Source organism: Tyto alba, unplaced genomic scaffold (genome assembly GCF_018691265.1).
Source record: "Tyto alba isolate M040663 unplaced genomic scaffold, T.alba_DEE_v4.0 Super-Scaffold_28, whole genome shotgun sequence".
In the NCBI taxonomy this organism is placed as follows: domain Eukaryota; kingdom Metazoa; phylum Chordata; class Aves; order Strigiformes; family Tytonidae; genus Tyto; species Tyto alba.
The window spans coordinates 33084-51090 of NW_024881302.1; the positions used below are offsets into that span (position 1 = coordinate 33084).

Here is an 18007-nt window from a genome sequence, read left to right on the forward strand (position 1 = left end):
CCCGGGAATAGCATTCCCAGTGGCCTCCAAATTCACCCCACCTGCAAAAATCCCAGCCCAAGCCAAACCTCCATCCAAAGATTGGTGATGAACTTCACCATGCAGAGCAGTCAGGACCAGGATAAAACCACCCAGCTGGGAAAGAAAACAATAGTCTCACAGCTGGGTGGGTTGGTCTTCTTCCTACAGTGTCTGAAAAAAAAAAAATCTCAACTCCACATACAGCCTACAGGGAAAAACTAAAAAACAAAACAAAACAAACAACAAACCACCAAACAAAAAAAAAAAAAAAAACACCCAAAGCCCAACAACTTAGACACAATCAAAACACACAACCCAGCTTGAGGGGGTTTTTTATTTATTGTTAAGGAAACATTAACTACCTCTACATTCAGTACAACCTGAAATAAAAGTAATCCACACCTATAAGGATAGACACATTCCAAAACTAACACTCATTCGGCATCTGCTCATTCCACCCCTCACTCAAAACATATCCATTTCATCACCTGCCAGAGTGGCAGATCACCCCAATTCTATAACCATCCCTGGAACTGCATCACTGTGCACCTCAACACAACTTCACCAGTCCACACGATTTCACAGCATTACCCTTCCTAACTGCATGCAGAGGGATACGTTTCCCTCTTTGCACCACTTCTACTCCTCCCGTTCTTTGAAGTGCACGTTCCAGCAAGCCTCACGGAAGGATTTGCTCCCAGAATCCCAATGGCCCTAGACACCTGCAAAAGATAAAATAAGGAACTTTAGAACTTGCTCACCAATAGCTATAGGCTATCCCCAAAACCAGCTTATGCAACCTCCACCCAAACAGGCCATGCTAATCAACACGTCATCCCGTGCTTGGATCATTCCAACATCAACAAGAATTGCTATACAAACGGACAAAGCAGCTCCACCTCACACACACACTATACAAACTACAAACGTGACCTAAGGATGCGAGAATACCAGACAGAGTAAACACCAGACCAAAAGACGCGGCCTGACAGCACGCGTTACAGTGCCGAGGCCACGTGATGCACACACTCTGGCCTGGCCTGATAAACCCACCGTGACCGATGGAGACAAATTGCTGGGAAAGACTGAAGACTAGGATGGCACAGGAGGTACTCTGGAAGCAGTCTCAAGAAAGAGTCATCGAGATGAGACCTGATGGTTAGGCCCAAGCCAGAGCTGCAAGAAAGACTGGCCAAATGCACCTACAACGCTAAACCAGACCAACAGCATTGAGCTTCTATGTCACGCTGCTAAACAAGTCGGAATTGGCACCATGCCAATAACGGGAGGCCACAGAGACGCAACGGATGGCTATTGTGATTGCAGTAGGATGAGTATGCCTGAGGCTTCTCAGACATGAAGGCCAAGACAAACATCAACACATCAGGTAACTAAGGAACACGTATGAACACACACTAGACATACTGCACAACTCTACCCACTCACCCCAGAGCTGCTTTGCCAGGGCACACGTCGTGAGACGTATCATTCCCTCCACTTGCACGAGGCTGACTCCCCACAGACTAACCCTCCCGTTATGCCAACGTTTGGACACACATGGACTCTGCTCCCCACAGATCTGTCCCACTACTTAGCTTTCATGGTGCCACAGCTCACGGTCCATGCTTAGTATCCATCCTCGACAGTGGCCTTGTTGCCTAAATGCGAGGTTCCTGTAATCACTTCATGCCGCTCTGTTACCTTCACAAACAAAACAAAGCTGTTTAATACACACTTCATCCGTGAGACCACAGCCCTAAATAGCTGCATTCACTTGCTCTGCTCCAGCTTTCAAAGTAATACATCACAGTTGCATGGACCCTCAGCAATTTAGCCCAAGTGGACCACTTAACTCTCTTGCCTTTTCTCAAACTGCTCATAGCTGTGCAGCTTCAACCCTCTGGAAAGGAATGCAGCACCTGCCAAAAAACAGGGGAAAAAGCAGACGGAAGATGCCACCCAAATCCTCAGCCTGCTCACAGCACTTCTCCTCTGCTGCTTTACCTCAGCTGCTCAGACTCAGATTCTTTGGTCTACATACCCCCATCCCTATATATCCCTATTGGATAAGGATATGTATGTACATAATAGGGTGGGTATGACACCTCAGAAAACTACTACTTTGGCACGCTGGTCACCACTTACCTTGCTAAAGTCTGCTCCGGTGCAGATATCCCACTTCACTCATCTATTCACACCTAGCAAATAAACCCGAAACAGCATAAGCCCATCAGAGCCATCAGTCACACATATCCTCTGACATCGGACACTGGCCCGCCTTTGCCCAGCACTCTGCTTACCTCTTCTGTCACCCTGAGGCACACGGCTCGTCACTCTGCATCTGAGAAACCCAAATCATGTGAAGGTAGTCACCTAGACACTAACTGATAGCTTTACAAGACCAAAGGTCTCTCTTTTTGCATATGCCTTCTAACTACAGCTAAAACAACCAAACCCCACATGTTGAACCCCGCGTATAATGTAAGGCTCCTTTGAGATTCAACCCGCTCAACTACCACACTGACCACCACTCCCAGCAGGCCAGAGTCCAACCTCTGGCACCTGCCAAACACAGTGAAAACAACTCTAGCAGCTGTCTACAGCTATTTGCCCGGAGATGGACCGTACAGTCTTTGCCAAAAGTATCAGGGCAGATCAACATATTACTATACAACCATAAAGCTATGCTATCACTGTCTTTAGTATTGCTACACCCCTGGGCAGGGCAGCTCCAACCCTGACACAGACAGACACCACAAACAACACAATTGTGAGATGTGAGAAGATCACGAGAGAGAACTGCCATCCTAGGGAAGATGCCACCAGCAGAGGAGCTCAACGGTGCCAGGACAGTGCAGATGCTCTATAGCGGCCCCGGAATGAGAGGCAACTACTGTGGCCCATGAGAGAAAGCTACCGTCAAAACCAGAATGATGGATACCTGAGAAGCTAGGCTTTGAGACTTAAGATCATTAAGGACACAGAGATGAAACCCCAGAAGACTACTGTGTGCAAAGAGAACTCTCAACAGAAGAGTTGCAGGCATCGCCTAGCTTGTCAGCACAAGAGGTGAACGCTCAAGAACATCTACAATGCAAAACACAGACAAATCCATCCTTTAGGCCACAACTGCTAGACAAGAAGGGCTCGACAGGCACTATGCCAGTGCAGCAATGCACTCAAGATTCTCAGGAGGGCTACTGAGGTGTCTGCTCACGACAAAGAGCTATGGAGACATTAAAACCCGAGGACAGTGTGGTATAAGACACAAGACAGACTACGTGAGCTACATGCACAGACACAGGCTGGAACCTGTCCTGCCCAACACAAACTATTGTCATGCTGACAAGTAACCCACTCCCTTGCCTGACCAAAGGATACCGTTCCTGGACAGTACACTCCCCTACGCTAACTTTAATAGCCCTCCCTGCAGTTCCCGACCTTGTCCACTCAACTCCTCCCAACCCCTCTCCAGACCTTGATCCCCTCATCATAGTTTTCAAAGGGCCAGAGGTCTGAAACCATCGTCAACAGAAAAACAGCATCAGCTAACAGGGATGTCCCTTTAAGTTGCCAGCTTCCTCTTTCTTCATCTGCAATAAAAAACAAAAGACAAAACCGAGTTGACAGTCAGCATCACAGCAGTCAATGCCTACATCATCCACAACATCCTCCTCCTCAGAAGCACTGTGTCATTTCCCTTCACTCTGCTCTGCACCAATTCCAAAGTCAGATGCTATGGTCATTGTTGCTTATATAACCTAAGATTCCAAACAAACAAAATTATCATTGCACATGTCACCAGCCCCATGATCCTCCTCGCTGCTACCCCAGCTCACCTCAAGTGTTCATCCAATTCCAAAGGCAGCTTGCCTGAGTCAGCTCTGGTACCAATATCCCATTTTGCTCACCACTTAACACCTTCAAAAAAAGAAGAAAACCACAAAAACAAAAAGCTAGGCATATAGCACCGGTCCCATCTTCCCTCCGATGCCGGGCTGGGCGAGCCGAGGACTCAGGCCAAGGAGGAAGAACGCAGCCGACTCAGTATGAGTGATAAAGCATGCTTCAATTTATTGATTTTCATTACAGCCTTTTATAATCCTTCTACTAATTATGCCTACTAGTCACTAGCTGATTGGCTTAAGCTCTAAGGGTCGTATTCGCACGGTCCACCTACTTGCGGTTAGCTTACAGCACAAGCTTCTCATAACACTAAGTTTCTCATGCTACTATTTCTAATTCCTCTTGACTTGTTTTCAAAACAGGGAGGAAGCACTAGATTGACTTCCTCCTTCTTGCCCTTCCAGGTGACCTCAAGGGCAGGATTACCATGTGGCAGTTTTCTGCTCAGAGACCCAGCCTGGATTGTCCAAACCCTGTAGGATCAGTGCATAACCCTGATCCCCCCCAAAAATTCCAGGTTTTTCCCCCTTTTTCTTTTTGGACAATCCAGACTCCTTTTGACGTTTGAATCATAGCATTCATAAAGCATTTCCACACAGACTCCAATACCATCATGACTATCATAATGACAATCAGCATTGCCAGTCCATGCATCAACAAAGCTTTCAGCCACCCAGTAATTTCCAAGTTTTGTAGATTTGCAACCATCATCAGTCCATTTTCCAAATTCCCAAGTCTCGTAACCAGTCTGTCAGTCCATGTTCCAATCTTATGCAGTCTTATGTAGCAAGAAAACCATCCTTACAGTTTTAAAAGTGTCAGCAATTGTAACAACAGAGTATGCAATACAGAATGTAATACAGGTTTCACCATGCTATGTTCTAAACATTGCAATGAACCCACAACATACAATGAATCTGATACTACATGAACAAGTTTTTGATACCAGTGTTGATGTTGAAACACCCAAATGACAGTTCAGAGTTCTAAAGTTCGTAAGGAGTGTCCAAACACCCCGAGGAGAATCTTGTGATCTTGAGTTCCCAGGTGTCCCCCATTCGTTGTCACTACCGGGCAGGCCAACGCTCCAGCAGCATGCCAGTCCCCTTCTAACAAGGCACCCCGAATCCCCCCACTCCATCGGGGCTGAGCTAAAAGCGGAGCTGGTTCTGGTAAGGGTGACGGGAGTGGGTGTGGCGGGGCTGCCGGCAGCGCTTCCTTTTCTTGTAATTGTAAATGCAGAGTTCTGTTCTGTAGCTCAACTTCTGTAATTTTCTGTCAAGTTCTTGGACTTTGCCCCTGTCCCTTACCGGTGTGTGACCCTCTTGCTTTAATTCGGACAGAGCTGCCGTTTTTCTCTCCGAGCCAGACGCTGACGCGCCGTCAGGGGCGGAACCATCCGAAGGGGGGGGGGGTGGGCAGAGTTTATGGTGGCACGCCGCTCCACCCTGCACCCCCGCGCCACCTGATTTCTCTGCAGCTTCTTGCACGGTGGAGCAAACAGGAATACTTGGTGACATGTCCTTAATAGAGCAGAGCTGTTGATTAACCCCGAAGAAGGTGGCTAATCGTGACGGACGGTTGGTTTCGGCAGGGGGGGCAGATGACTCTGAGTGTCCTAATTTCTGAGAAGCCACAGCAGCCAAGTTCTTCTCAACCTTATGGCGCTTAATATTATTGGTTATCTCCCTCCAAGGTTTCATTAATTTCTTAGCAAGTTTATCATCATCTATCACCATATCCCACAGTATATCTCCATACCTCCTCCATTCCCCTTCATCAAACAACAGATCAGAGTCCTTAAAGCACCCCTTTGCTTTCCCTGTTGCTACTAGACCAGCTAGCTGTTTAATGCAACTACTATCAATTCCACGCTTTTCTAAAAAGCTCTGTAATAAATCTAGGGCTACTTCAAAATCCATGTACCTTAATACCTGTTATAATATCCTTGCAGCCCTCAGCTTGTAGCCCTTGCAGTGGTGAACTTCAATCGGTTCAGGCCGGAGACGACACACCAAGACGCGATGGACTCAGTGTTCGGTCGCTCTTTGCCCGCCGGTCGCTGCTCCCGGCGCACTGCTCCTTTTCCTTCAGCCAGGTCCTTCAACGAGGGTTCCTTTCGTCTCGAGGATCCCTTTATTCTCGCCTCAACGAGGGTCCCTTTTTCTCGAGAGACCCTTTATTCCCGGTTGACCCTTTTTCTCGAGGGTCCCTGTTCGGGCGCCAATTGCCGGGCTGGGCGAGCCGAGGACTCAGGCCAAGGAGGAAGAACGCAGCCGACTCAGTATGAGTGATAAAGCATGCTTCAATTTATTGATTTTCATTACAGCCTTTTATAATCCTTCTGCTAATTATGCCTACTAGTCACTAGCTGATTGGCTTAAGCTCTAAGGGTCGTATTCGCACGGTCCACCTACTTGCGGTTAGCTTACAGCACAAGCTTCTCATAACACTAAGTTTCTCATGCTACTATTTCTAATTCCTCTTGACTTGTTTTCAATACACGACAGTACCGTAACACAATGTTTCTCAGACCACCGTTATCATAACACTAGGTTTCTCAGACCACTATTCCTAATTCCCCTTAGCCTGTTTTCGACACACCACGGTACACAAGGCCGAAGCGTCCTTGACATTCCTCAGGTATCAGCAGCTGCGAGCAGCTGCAAGCAAACCCTAGTGAGGCCCAGCATCAGCAGCTAGAGCAGGCTCTGATCATACAATTGCTCGGTGGGCTCAGGACCCTTGTCTCTGAGCCATTCTCCAACACTCCGACATCGCTCACTGACATACCTTCTCACAGCACTCCACTTACCTCCTCCATCACTTTGGTATGCATCTTATCCCTCGGCACCTGAAAAAAATGCAGAGTGATAACTTAAGAAATCTCGAGGTCTTGATTCCGGCTAGGAATACCATCTGGAGTCCAACTACAGCCTGGCAGTAAAACAAAACAAAACCATCCCCCACATACCAAACGGTAAGGCCCACAATTACAATCCTTAACACCTAAGAATTGACCTGCTTCACTACTGCTGAACAGCCCCTCCTACATAGCTCAAATCACCTCCTTAAAACACTATGGAAACGACTGTCCACACAGCCGGCCGGTGGCTACTCAACCCAAGGTGACTGTACAAACACTGCATAAACAGTCTAGCCTTATCAGTCTATTAACCACACAATTCTATCACTATTCCATCTACCCCTGACTCTACACCACCCAGGCCGAACAACTCCAAGCCAAACACACATGCCCAGACTAACAGTACACAAAACATGCCACAAAGAGTGTGATTCAAAGATGAGAGAAAACTCTTAGCGAGAATAATGACTCCTGGATGGGAGATACTGTTGTGCAGTAAGACCTAGATGGTCGGCAACCATGAGGTTAAGAGGCTCTATGGCAGCATCAGAGTCAAACACAATGGCTTGTTACAAGAAGTTACTGTCAAAACAGACGTGATAAAATGCACAAAACAACTGGCTTCAAGACCTAAGAATGTAAGGATGCAGGGAAGACTTCCCAGTCCAGGAAAATGGATGCCTAGAGAGCAGAGCTGATGCCACAGCCTGGAACGATGCTGCAAAAGGGAACTGACTGAAAAGTTCCAAGTTCTATTCATGCTTTATGCTTGAAACCTGAGAATATGAAGCATCCAACTGGTACTATGTCAATGAGGACAGGCATTCGAGACCCTAGGGAGGACGCCCAAAGAATGTGCTGTGTTCCTCAAGCAAAGAGCAACAAGGAACTTGAAGACTGAGGAAGGTCTAAGACACAGAAGACAGACTACACAAACACAGACACCATCTGAAACTGCCCTGCCTGGCACATGGTAGACTTGTGCTGAAAAGTAATCTGCTCCCTTTACCTGCCCAAAGGGTGCTGTTCCTGGACAGCCCTCTCCCCTACACTAACTTTCAAACGCCTCCCTGGAATTCCCAACCTTGTCCCCTCCTCCCAGCCCCAGTCCCTCAATTTAGCTTTCAGAGGGCTGGGGGTCTGAGTGGATCCTTAACAAAAAGAAACATATCAGCTAACTGGGATGTTCCTGCAGTGGCCAGGTTCTTCTTTACCTGCAATAAAAAGAAAAAAAAAAAAAAAAAAAGACAAAAAAAAAAGACCAAACAGAAATGGCAGTCAGCATCACACCAGTCAATGCCTACATCATCCACAACACCTCCCTCAGAAGCACCATTGAGCTCTACTCACCTACTCATTTCAGAGTCAGACACTGTGGCCATCATCACTTTTTGGTACCTAAGATCCCAAGAGACAAAATTACCATTGCACTTGTAAGACATCATAAGGCCCACGATCCTCCTCGCTACTACCACAGCTCACCTCAAAGGCTCATCCAATTCCAAAGGTGGCTCCCACAGCACCTGCAAAACTGAGGTAAATGCTTAACCAAGTTGCCGTATAATACTTTGTTATTAGACACCAGCCCACCCAACAACCTCCTCACCTTCTTGGACTGCTTATCAGCATGTGACTTTGCCCCTCCAAGGCTATCTGCGGCACCTGCCAAAACCAAAGCAAGGCACACGTGCTGAGATACTGCCTGAAACTTCTACCTGCCCGCACCAATTGCCATCTTCTGCTCCTTTACTTTAGCCGCTCACCCACCCTATCTCTGCAGTTTACAGGTTGCCACATCAAGGCTTGCACACCATCTGTAAGACATAAACAACAAGGGATGCTTCTAACTTCACCAACAATAGGACATCTGGAAAATGACTGCTACTTCAGGCTCCTAGTCCTTGTTCACTTTGCCCAAGCCAGCTCTGGTGCCAATATCACACTTTGCTCACAGCTTTCCATCATCAACATAAAAAAAACCAAAACAAAACCAACAACAAAAAAAAACCCACCCCAAACACAAAAAGAAAACCTATAAGTGAGTCATAGCACCAGTCCCATCTTCCTACACCACTCACTGACCTACCTTCTAACAGAGCTCCGCTCACCTCCTCCATCACTCTGGTGTGCATCTCATCCCTCTGCACCTGAAAAAAAATTAGTGGGTGAGTCACCCAGATACCAAGATATAGCTTAAGAAATCCCGAGGTCTTGATTCCAGCTAGGAATACCATATAGAGTCTAACTACAGCCTGCCACTGAAAAAACAAAACCAACTCCCACACCGAACTGTCAGCCCCACACCTACAAGCCTCAACACCTTTGAGATTCAATCTGCTTCACTACTGCAGAACAGCCCCTCCCACAGAGCTCAAATCATCTCCATAAAACATTGCAGAAATGACTGTCCACACAGCCTGCTGATGGCTAGTTGATCCGAGGTGACTATACAAACTTTGCCGAAATGGTCTAAGTGTATCAACATATTAACCCTAGTCTCCTATTGCTACTCAACCTACCCCTGAATCTACACGCCTGGGCAGAGGACCTCCAAGACAAACACACACATGCACAGACCGACACTACGCACAACGCGGTTCAAAGGCGAGAGAAAACTCTAATAAAGAATGACTGCCTGTCGTGGTTTAGGCCTGGTTGGCAGCCAACCACAATGCAGCACCTCTCTCTCCCTTCCCCTCCGGCAATGAGAAGGGACAGAGAGCCAGGCTTGGGGTTCGAGATAGGACTGGGATGGGGAAAAATCCCCCTTTATGATCACGAGCAAAAGGCAGACTCGTTAGGGGAAGAAAAAAAGAACATACATTTATTACAGACACTAACAACACGTAACAGAGTAGGACAGTGAGAAGCATTGCCACATCTTGAGAACACCTTCCCCCCACCCCTCCCTTCTTCCCGGGCTCAGCTCTGCTCCCGATATCTCTACCTCCTCCCCCAGTGGCGCAGGGGCAGGGAATGGGGGGTGCAGTCAGCGCTGCCACTTCCTTCATCTTCGGTGAGGGGAGTGTCCGGAACTTGTTCCTCCTGCTCCAGTCGTGGTCCCCCTCTCACAGGAGACAGTCCTCCACAAACTTTCTCCGACTTGAATTCCTCCCACGGGCCGCAGCGTTCCCCACACTGCTCCGTCATGGGTCACTAACTTCCTCCGACTGGATTTCCTCTCCCACGGCTGCAGCCCTTCCTGAGCTGCTCCGGCATGGGACTCCCCCGCATGCTGCAATCCTCCCAGCGCTGAATTACAGCAGTGGGGCTACCTTTTCCCACGAGACCCCGGCCTTCTTCGGGCGCAGAACCTTGATCAGCTGAGCAGGAGCCACAGGCCGTAAATCAATGTCTGCTCCACCGTAGATCTTCCATGGGTGGCGGGGGTGGGGGCCGCCCTGCCGTCTCACCACAGGATACAGGGGGGTCTCTGCTCCGGCACACCTCCCCCCTCCTTTCTTCCTCCGTTCCTCCACTGACCTTGGTGTTCACGCAGCTGCAGCAACTCCTCCTCACAAGTCCCACTGCCCGTCACCACGTCCCTTCTTAAATACGTTATCGCAGAGGCGCAGCCGATTGGCTCAATTTCCCAAACAGAAGTGGAGCTGACGTGGAGCTGGGGGAGCTTCGAGAAGCTTCTCACAGGGGGCCGCCCCGATAGCCCCCTCCCCTGCCACCAAAAAACTCCACCACTCACTCAACCCAGGACAAGGAGAGAAAAAGAAAAAAAGAAATTGCAACAGTACAGGAGAGAGAGGAGACCAAGGGAGGGGCCAGGACACACAAGTGGGGAGATGAGGCCCCAAGGGCCCAGAACTCACCTTTACCACAGCTCTCACTCACAACACTGCCAGGAGGCTTTGACAGTTCAGACGCTTTTCCTTCTCCTTCTCTCCTCCCTTCCTCTTCTGCAACTCCAGTCACTTGGCTCTCTTTCACCTCAGAGAATACACGGGTGTCTCACAGATCTTAAAATTCAAGGCTTCCTAGACACGTAGCCTTGCTCACTCGGGCACTATACAGCCGTACTGGGCCGTTGGTGACACATATAGACCCTGTGGTCCGTGTTGGCAGGCTGGCCTGCTACAGACTACAAAGAGGGATCCTTCCTCTCCAGGGTGGCAGGCTCTCTCTGTCTGCAGCGGGAGTCTGTCAGCTGGATGGCCCTCAATTACTTCTTTACCTTTCTCTGACCTCTCCAGCTTCAGCCACAGCAGCTCCTGTCCACAGCCAGCAAGTGCTCTGCCTGTCCCTTTTTGTCCCCACATGAGGAGAGCGAGGTCGGGCAGAGACAATCCACGCACACCTGAGGCAGGTACAGTCAACAGCATCCCCAAGGGAGGAATAGACAACTCCATCCTCAGCGTGACCTCTGGGGAAGAGACAGAAGAAACAGCGACCGTTATTATTATTAACTTGCCCTTGGCTGACTCCCCTGCTTCCACGAGGTCTTTTAGAGAGATGCAGTGAGGGTCGATTTGGCACCTTCACGACAGGACTTGGGGTGACCTGGGGCTACGAGACAGGCTTCAGGGGAGGTGCAGGAGCCGAGGGCTGCCGTACAGGGCGAGCGGGGCCGGGAGAGGCTCGGGGAGAGCTCTGGCGATCTGAGAAGGCATCCGGTGGCTGTGCCTGGCGGGGTCGGGGCTTGGTGTGGCGTGCTGTGTCCGCATCCTCTCCTTCTTCTGCCTCGGGTTGGCTGTCCCGGCTCGACTCCAGCGGGCCGGGAGCCTGCGGCAGCGGGAGGTTTGAAGCTTCCCGTCCCACCACACTCGGGTGGCCAGCGGGCAGGAGACGTCCCCGCATACCACCGAAGGGGCTCGCTCGCCTCACCGGTGGTCCCGACCTCCACCCGCTGCCGGGACGCGCCCGACACGCCGCGCATACGCCGTCCGCCGGGCTGCAGTACCGCGCTTCGCCCACAGGGCGGCGGCAGCGGCAGCAGCACCCGAGCGACCGCCGGCAGCGCGCACATGGGCCGGCCGCGGTGTTTCCTTACCGGGAGGCAGCAACGAGCGAAGCGGCACCGCCCCGTTGCCTTGCCGTTACCGGCGGACGGGAGGGTGGAGCACCGCGGCGCCGACCCACACTGCAGTTTCCGTAGCTAGACGGCAGCACGCGGTGCGGTCGAAACGTAGCGCTGCCTGTTGGTTGTCCGGCAGCATCAGCGAGAGGCGGCACGCGTCACCGCGCATGCGCTCAAGAGGGGAGGCCGCACTGCTTTTCAGGGAGCGCTCCCGACGGGAAGCCCACAGAAAAATACACGAAACCGACACCAAAACTACCCCTCGTGCAGCGGTAGCGAGGACTACGCCATGCCGCACGCGCCCGAGATCAATGCGACTCTCTGGGCGCCAAGTTGGCAAAAACTACAGCTCCCGGCATGCACTGGCAAACACAGCATAGCCGTCCCCCTGCCGAGTGACGGAAGACTACACCTCCCGGCAAGCCACGGGAGCCAACATGGCCGATCGGAAGTCTGTGCCCCAGGACTACAGCTCCCGGCATGCCTCGAGAAACACCTGTGTCTGCTTTCTGACCCTGCGGTGATAACGTTTCCACCCAAACCGGCGCACCCGGGTGCCCCGCCGAGCACCCAGCGCAGACCCGCGCTCGGGGCCCCTACGACACTTCGGCAGTCTTTCTGGCAGGAGTGCTCGTTGGCCCGTCAAGGAATGGTCGGTCGGTCGGTCAGCTGGCTCACGGAGCCATAGGCTGCAGGCCCCCTGTCTGGGGCACAGAAAGGCAAAGGAGGGAGGGCCCTGAGGCAAACCAAAAGGAAAAAAGCTGATGGGGGAGAACACCAAAAAGCACCCAGAAAACTGTGGTAGAGGGGAGGAAGCTAAACGGAGAACTTCGTTGCTCACTGCAGGTCAAACACGGGGCCCTTGAGGCTTGGCAAAAGGCACATGAACGACTGGGGGGCAAATCAAAAGGTGAATTGAGGGTTCTGGGGCATACCGAAATGCAAACAGGGTGCCTCAAAATGTCCTCCTAGTCTGAAAGTAAACCGGAGGACCCGATGGTGCACCTGGATGAAAAAGGTGGTTCCTGCAGGGCATGTGCAGTGCCTTGAGGTGTATGGTAAGGCAAGTGGAAGACCATAAGGCACGTGTCTACCGCTTTATCACCAGCCTACTTGGGAATAAGTCACCATGTAATACCGTGTGCGTATATCTGTCCCTTCCACCTTGTTGGGATTGTTCCCACTGGTTATCCTCATCTTCATTACTTAATTTCTCATGGAAAGACGGCATGTAAGCTGAGACATTTTAGTAACTGACTTAAATTAACTTGCCTTGCCTGTTGTGCAGTGGCTGCTGGGGGGAAGAAAGTCTGAAAAAATCGAGGCAATATCAGGAAGGATACGGCCAACATGACAAGAAAAACCTTGGTGAAACCATATCCTCAATACTGTATGCTGTCACACTCCCTGCATCTTATGAAGGACAAAGTTATGAGCTGGAAAGGTACAAAGCTACCATCTTGTAGAAGGTGAGCCTAAAAAGGCTGCAGTTTCTAACATCTCTAATGCTGGAGGATATGAAAGGCATGGACTGCAGAGAGGTGAGACTTACGTGCTTCTCTTAAATAGCATCTCCTGTTGCCACTGTTAGGGACAGAATACTGATACAGACTTACGATGACAGGTCCAGCCCAAGTAAGGCTCTTTGTATGGTCTTAGGACATGTGGTACAGAGAAGAATGGAAAAGTGATTATGTTTTAATTACTTTGACAGGCTCTGTCTTGTAGACTGTTGTGCTGAATCCGTTTCTTTGCGTCATAGACATCTTTCTCCACTGAAACAGTAAATGCCAATCCCAGTGGTTGAAACCTTGAAATGATTAGGAATGCCATTATTTGATTGCAGAGGAAAACATATCTGTACATTTTTGAGTTTCTAAACACAGTATAGCTCAGAAATAAAGATCAAAAGTTTATTTCCATGTTGGTAATAAAAATAATTCCATGACTTCTGTAAACCATTGCATAAACGCTATAGTGTAGAAAAGTTTCAACAAGTGTTAACAATTTTAAACAGTTTACTACAAGTAAATGAGTATGCATTATAAATAATGTTTTGTATTAAGAACAATTTCATTCACAAAGTCATTTCTGTCTGTACACCCAAAACATTAACGGATTCCATAAATTAATATGAGTAAAAATTCCATATTTATTTAGGGCCTGATGATTGACCACAGTTACACAAGCAAAGTGTGACAGTAATAATATTACTACCTATATTTAATACTAGGATAATCTGAATGGCAATATAGAACGAAACAAGTATGTCTCATAATCTGCTATTCAAAGAAGACTAATAATAATATAACATGCAGCTTGGGATCTATCTGCAATTAGCATACTTCCGGTTAAATTACAGCTCCTAACTGTAAAAACCCTGAGAAATCACAATTTTAATCTATTATTCCCCAGGCTAAAATAATTGTGACAACATAGTGGCATTCACATTAAAAATTATATTCTTACATAAATTAACACAGAACTTTATCAAATAACAAAATGAATCTTGAAAATCTGTTTAGTTTGCTTTAATGTATTTTGTGAATTCAGCAAGTTACTGTACTGGAGTCTCGCTAAAATATAATTTTATTGTATCCAGTTTCTAGATAGTGTATATAGTGCAAGGATGGATACTTATAAAGGTCAGGTTTCACTTATGACTACTTCCAAATAGTTGTCTCTAGTCAACTGCATATATTTAATTACTCTGCATTTTAAAGTATTGGTGTAAAAGTACATATTTATTTGTATTTGCCGTTGACTTGCTTTAATAAGATAGAGAAAACTGCATGTGATTCCTCGCAAAAAGAATTTTGTGAAGAACAACTGTATTATTTTCATATGACTGCTATGTATGATGATGTGTGGTTCAAGTGGTTACCTAAGGATTCATCTACAATTGTAGAGAGCTGCCCAGTTTGAGAATTTCACACATAGGTATGTTTCTTTGGTATGTGTTTTCTCCTTCTCCACATGGTTTCTTAATAGTTTTTAAATGTGCCTGTAATTCAGCACCAAAGAAACTTACAGGGAACACCTGCAAAATTTTCAGTACTGATATTACCGTCGAGACGCATTATTATTTTCAAGATTCATCACTGTAAAACACAAAACACACAGTTTCAAAAAGCAACAGACTAAACATGTTAGTTCATTTCCTCTAAAATGCAGCACATACAAACTATGAATGAACTATGAATGTCAGTGTGATGAATCACACTGCGAGTGCTGTTTACATTCTCTTTTTGTTGGTGTCGCGAGATTAGGAAAATTGCCCGTGACTACCAAAAAAAAAAAAAAGAGACGAAAAAATAGCCCTAGGACATAGGCAAATGCACTAAAATACACATAAAGAACTATAAACTTTGACAAGACATCACAAAACCCACGATTCTGTATCTCATGGGTAACAAATGTCACATAGCTGTACATGTCGTAACGGGCGACATACAGCACAGGTCGTAACAGGCAGCACAATGTGGCCTAAGCTGGTTTCTTCTAAAATACCAAAGCAAAAATTTTCACTAAGATACTTCTAAACATTTTTGTGAGCACAATGGTTGCATTATGCTGTTCCACACTAGATAAATACAGTAAACCAAAGTAACTGCTTGTTTGAAATATACGTAACATAATTTCAACCTATAATTACACATTGTTCTTGGATTTGCTGTTAAAAAAAAACAAAACAAAACAAAACAAATCCCTTACATAACGTAAGTTTGCTTTAGTCTAAAATGCTGTTCAAAAATCAGTCTTTGTCATAGACTGCACAGATGTAAAAAATACATTAATACCTACAGACAAACTTGGTGATCCAACTTCCTTTTATTTGAAAGTCCAAAGCTGGCTACACTTTAAAAATGGCTGTATCTTATTTTAGGACAGAAAATCCTAAATTTTTAAATTTGATTTTTTAAAAATCCTGTGTTTGAAAATGCAAATACAGTCCAATTTTATACTTTTCTCAGTACAAACATTTTAGAGAAACTGTGCTAAAGTCAACCAAATCACATTATTAAACCCAGCTTTGGTCTTTAAAGTGGTCTTCAGACAAAATTTTGAATCAGAAGCGAGTAGAAATGTATTTAGTATTTTATCCTACTTCTCCCTTCCCAAAAGGCCTCCAGCATTCCTCCAGATTGACATGTTTTAGGAAAGCACCAACCAGACTGAACATTTAGTTCTCACACAAAATGCGTAATGACTTTTTGCTAACTCAAGCCTTTGTACAAAGAATGCTAAAACCCAAAGGAAATAGTGATTTCAGTACTATTGGCTTGGGCCCCCTATTTAATACTGACACAGTTCTAAAAGCTTTCATTTGACAATAATTTTTGAATACATCTCGTTTTTTGTTTTAGCATGACTGAACTTTAAATATAGATTAAGTCTTTGCTGCCTGTGTGAACTCATTTTTTGTACTCAATACAGTAATATGGAGATACAAATCATGTAACACAGTAGTAGGTCATTTCCATCTAAGTTATACTAGTGTCACACCTGAATTGAACAGAAAAAGGAGTAATGCAGGCAATTATTCCATGTAAGAAAAGTAAAAATATACAGTGTTAACATGCAGTAATTAATTAACTGTTCCTCCTGAACTGCATGTTCTCAACTACCAGGATGATGTAAGGACACTACCACCTTTTAAAAGAATCACTGTGTCAAAGTGCCACTGCCTGATTACATACTTAAATAATTTTGTAGTTCCTTTCAAACATGCATTACTTCATTACTGAAAAAAGTGTATTTTTAAGTATTTGTAAAAGCAAGAGACATATTCTAGTTATTGTCAAATTGTTCAATACAAAATTAAGCAATAGAAATTATTTGCAAAATTCTTTTTTTATGTCTTCTGCCATTTTATAGGATATTGGGCATAGGCACTTGGTAATATTAAATATATCGTATCTGCTCTGGATGAGTACCACACAGGTTAGGAGAGGTACAAAAACTTTAAGACTACAAACATCCAAACTGAGGAAAATATGCAAATGCACAGTTGTTTACTAAAACTGATCTGTTTCACAAAATTGAAAACATGTCTTTGAATATGAAAGCATATGTGCCTCACTGTTTTTGTCTCCGCTGGTACATTTATAAATACTACAGTATGCAGTTAACTTATAAATTGTAAAAAAAACTAGGTAAGTTATCATTTCTGTTTAATCATACTGTGTTTTTAACAGTAAAACCATGTGAAATATTTTAACTTCACAGTACACATATAACACGTCATATTATTGCATATTAAAAAATAAACATAAGACATAGAAAGCAGCTTGAAGCAATTTACAACATATCTTCTAACAAAACACAATAATTAAAAAGTGCTTTTATATTAATCAGAGTTGTTCAAACATCCAAGTAAACATAGTGTTAGACTGATTCCAAAACACTGGCTCTGGTGTTCCGCACACAACAGACGTGGCAAAGGGACCATCTGTACTGCTGAGTGAGTAGTTACTGTATCTATGCTATGTATCCATCTTCTGTTAAGGAAAATAAAAGGTATAAAGACTTAATTCAGGCATTATGGTAGGATTTATACAAAGTGATTACAGTGCAAATGAACTTAAGTAGCTTGTGCACTAGGAATGTAAGTGGAAGTCAGAAAAGGCTGCGATGGGATTGGGGGGGAATGAAAGAAGCTCAAGACTACAGAACCTCATCAAATGACTGAAGTTGATAATGTAAAGGTGAGCAAGTCATATTCTCTATCTTAAAGCAACTAAGTTTCTCACAACAAAATGGAAATCAGTCTAGCACTATTAAATGGATTCATTATGAGTCATGTAATTCTTATACAAAATACAAAACCATAAAATGATTTAATTCATGAATACAATATGAGTACTATGTCTGTATGTTACCACATATTATTTTTTTTCTTGCAGCAGGGACATTCTTCTTGTGCAGCTGCACAGTGATCACAAAGTACATAGTGTTGACATGGATTCAGGATAATGGTACGATCACCCTCCTGACATACGATACACTTCTTTGACTGAAGCTGAAAAATCACCTGTGAAAAGATTATCACACTCAGTAACAATGATTCCAAAGTATACAGTTGAATTCTAGCAGCTTTACACTTAGCTATCCCAAAAAACCCTTCTAATTTAACAGCACAAAGGACAATGCTTGTATGATAGATAGCTGAATTGAGGGTCATA

The 18007-nt window shown here is 45.9% G+C and overlaps 2 protein-coding genes across 7 annotated transcripts in view; both read right to left on the minus strand.

The window, feature by feature from the left end:
- Positions 1–341: 341 nt before the first annotated feature.
- Positions 342–11789, minus strand: LOC116960367. Of its 3 annotated transcripts, XR_006165869.1 has the most exons (5): positions 11282–11781; positions 10618–11168; positions 6743–6781; positions 3861–3942; positions 342–3614 (listed from the first exon to the last, which is right to left on the minus strand). XR_006165869.1 is itself a non-coding variant. In XM_032987581.2 (3 exons), exons 1-3 carry the CDS (start codon positions 11769–11771, stop codon positions 10665–10667), a joined length of 750 nt encoding a protein of 249 aa, XP_032843472.2. In that variant the 5' UTR covers positions 11772–11789; the 3' UTR covers positions 10489–10664. The 3 variants fall into 3 exon arrangements, 2 of the variants coding, with proteins under 2 accessions (XP_032843472.2, XP_032843471.2); XM_032987581.2 differs by lacking the exons at positions 342–3614; positions 3861–3942; positions 6743–6781 and having other exon boundaries at positions 10489–10735; positions 10980–11168; positions 11282–11789; XM_032987580.2 differs by lacking the exons at positions 342–3614; positions 3861–3942; positions 6743–6781 and having other exon boundaries at positions 10489–11168; positions 11282–11787.
- Positions 11790–13721: 1932 nt separating this feature from the next.
- The window catches only part of UNKL (unk like zinc finger), a 56032-nt gene continuing 51746 nt past the window's right edge, over positions 13722–18007 (minus strand). For all 4 annotated transcript variants that reach the window (XM_042798488.1, XM_032987575.2, XM_032987574.2 and 1 more), the window contains one exon: positions 13722–17856. In XM_042798488.1, the coding sequence (XP_042654422.1) occupies positions 17701–17856 (156 nt within the window). In that variant the 3' untranslated portion in view covers positions 13722–17700. The remainder of the gene's footprint in view (positions 17857–18007) is intronic.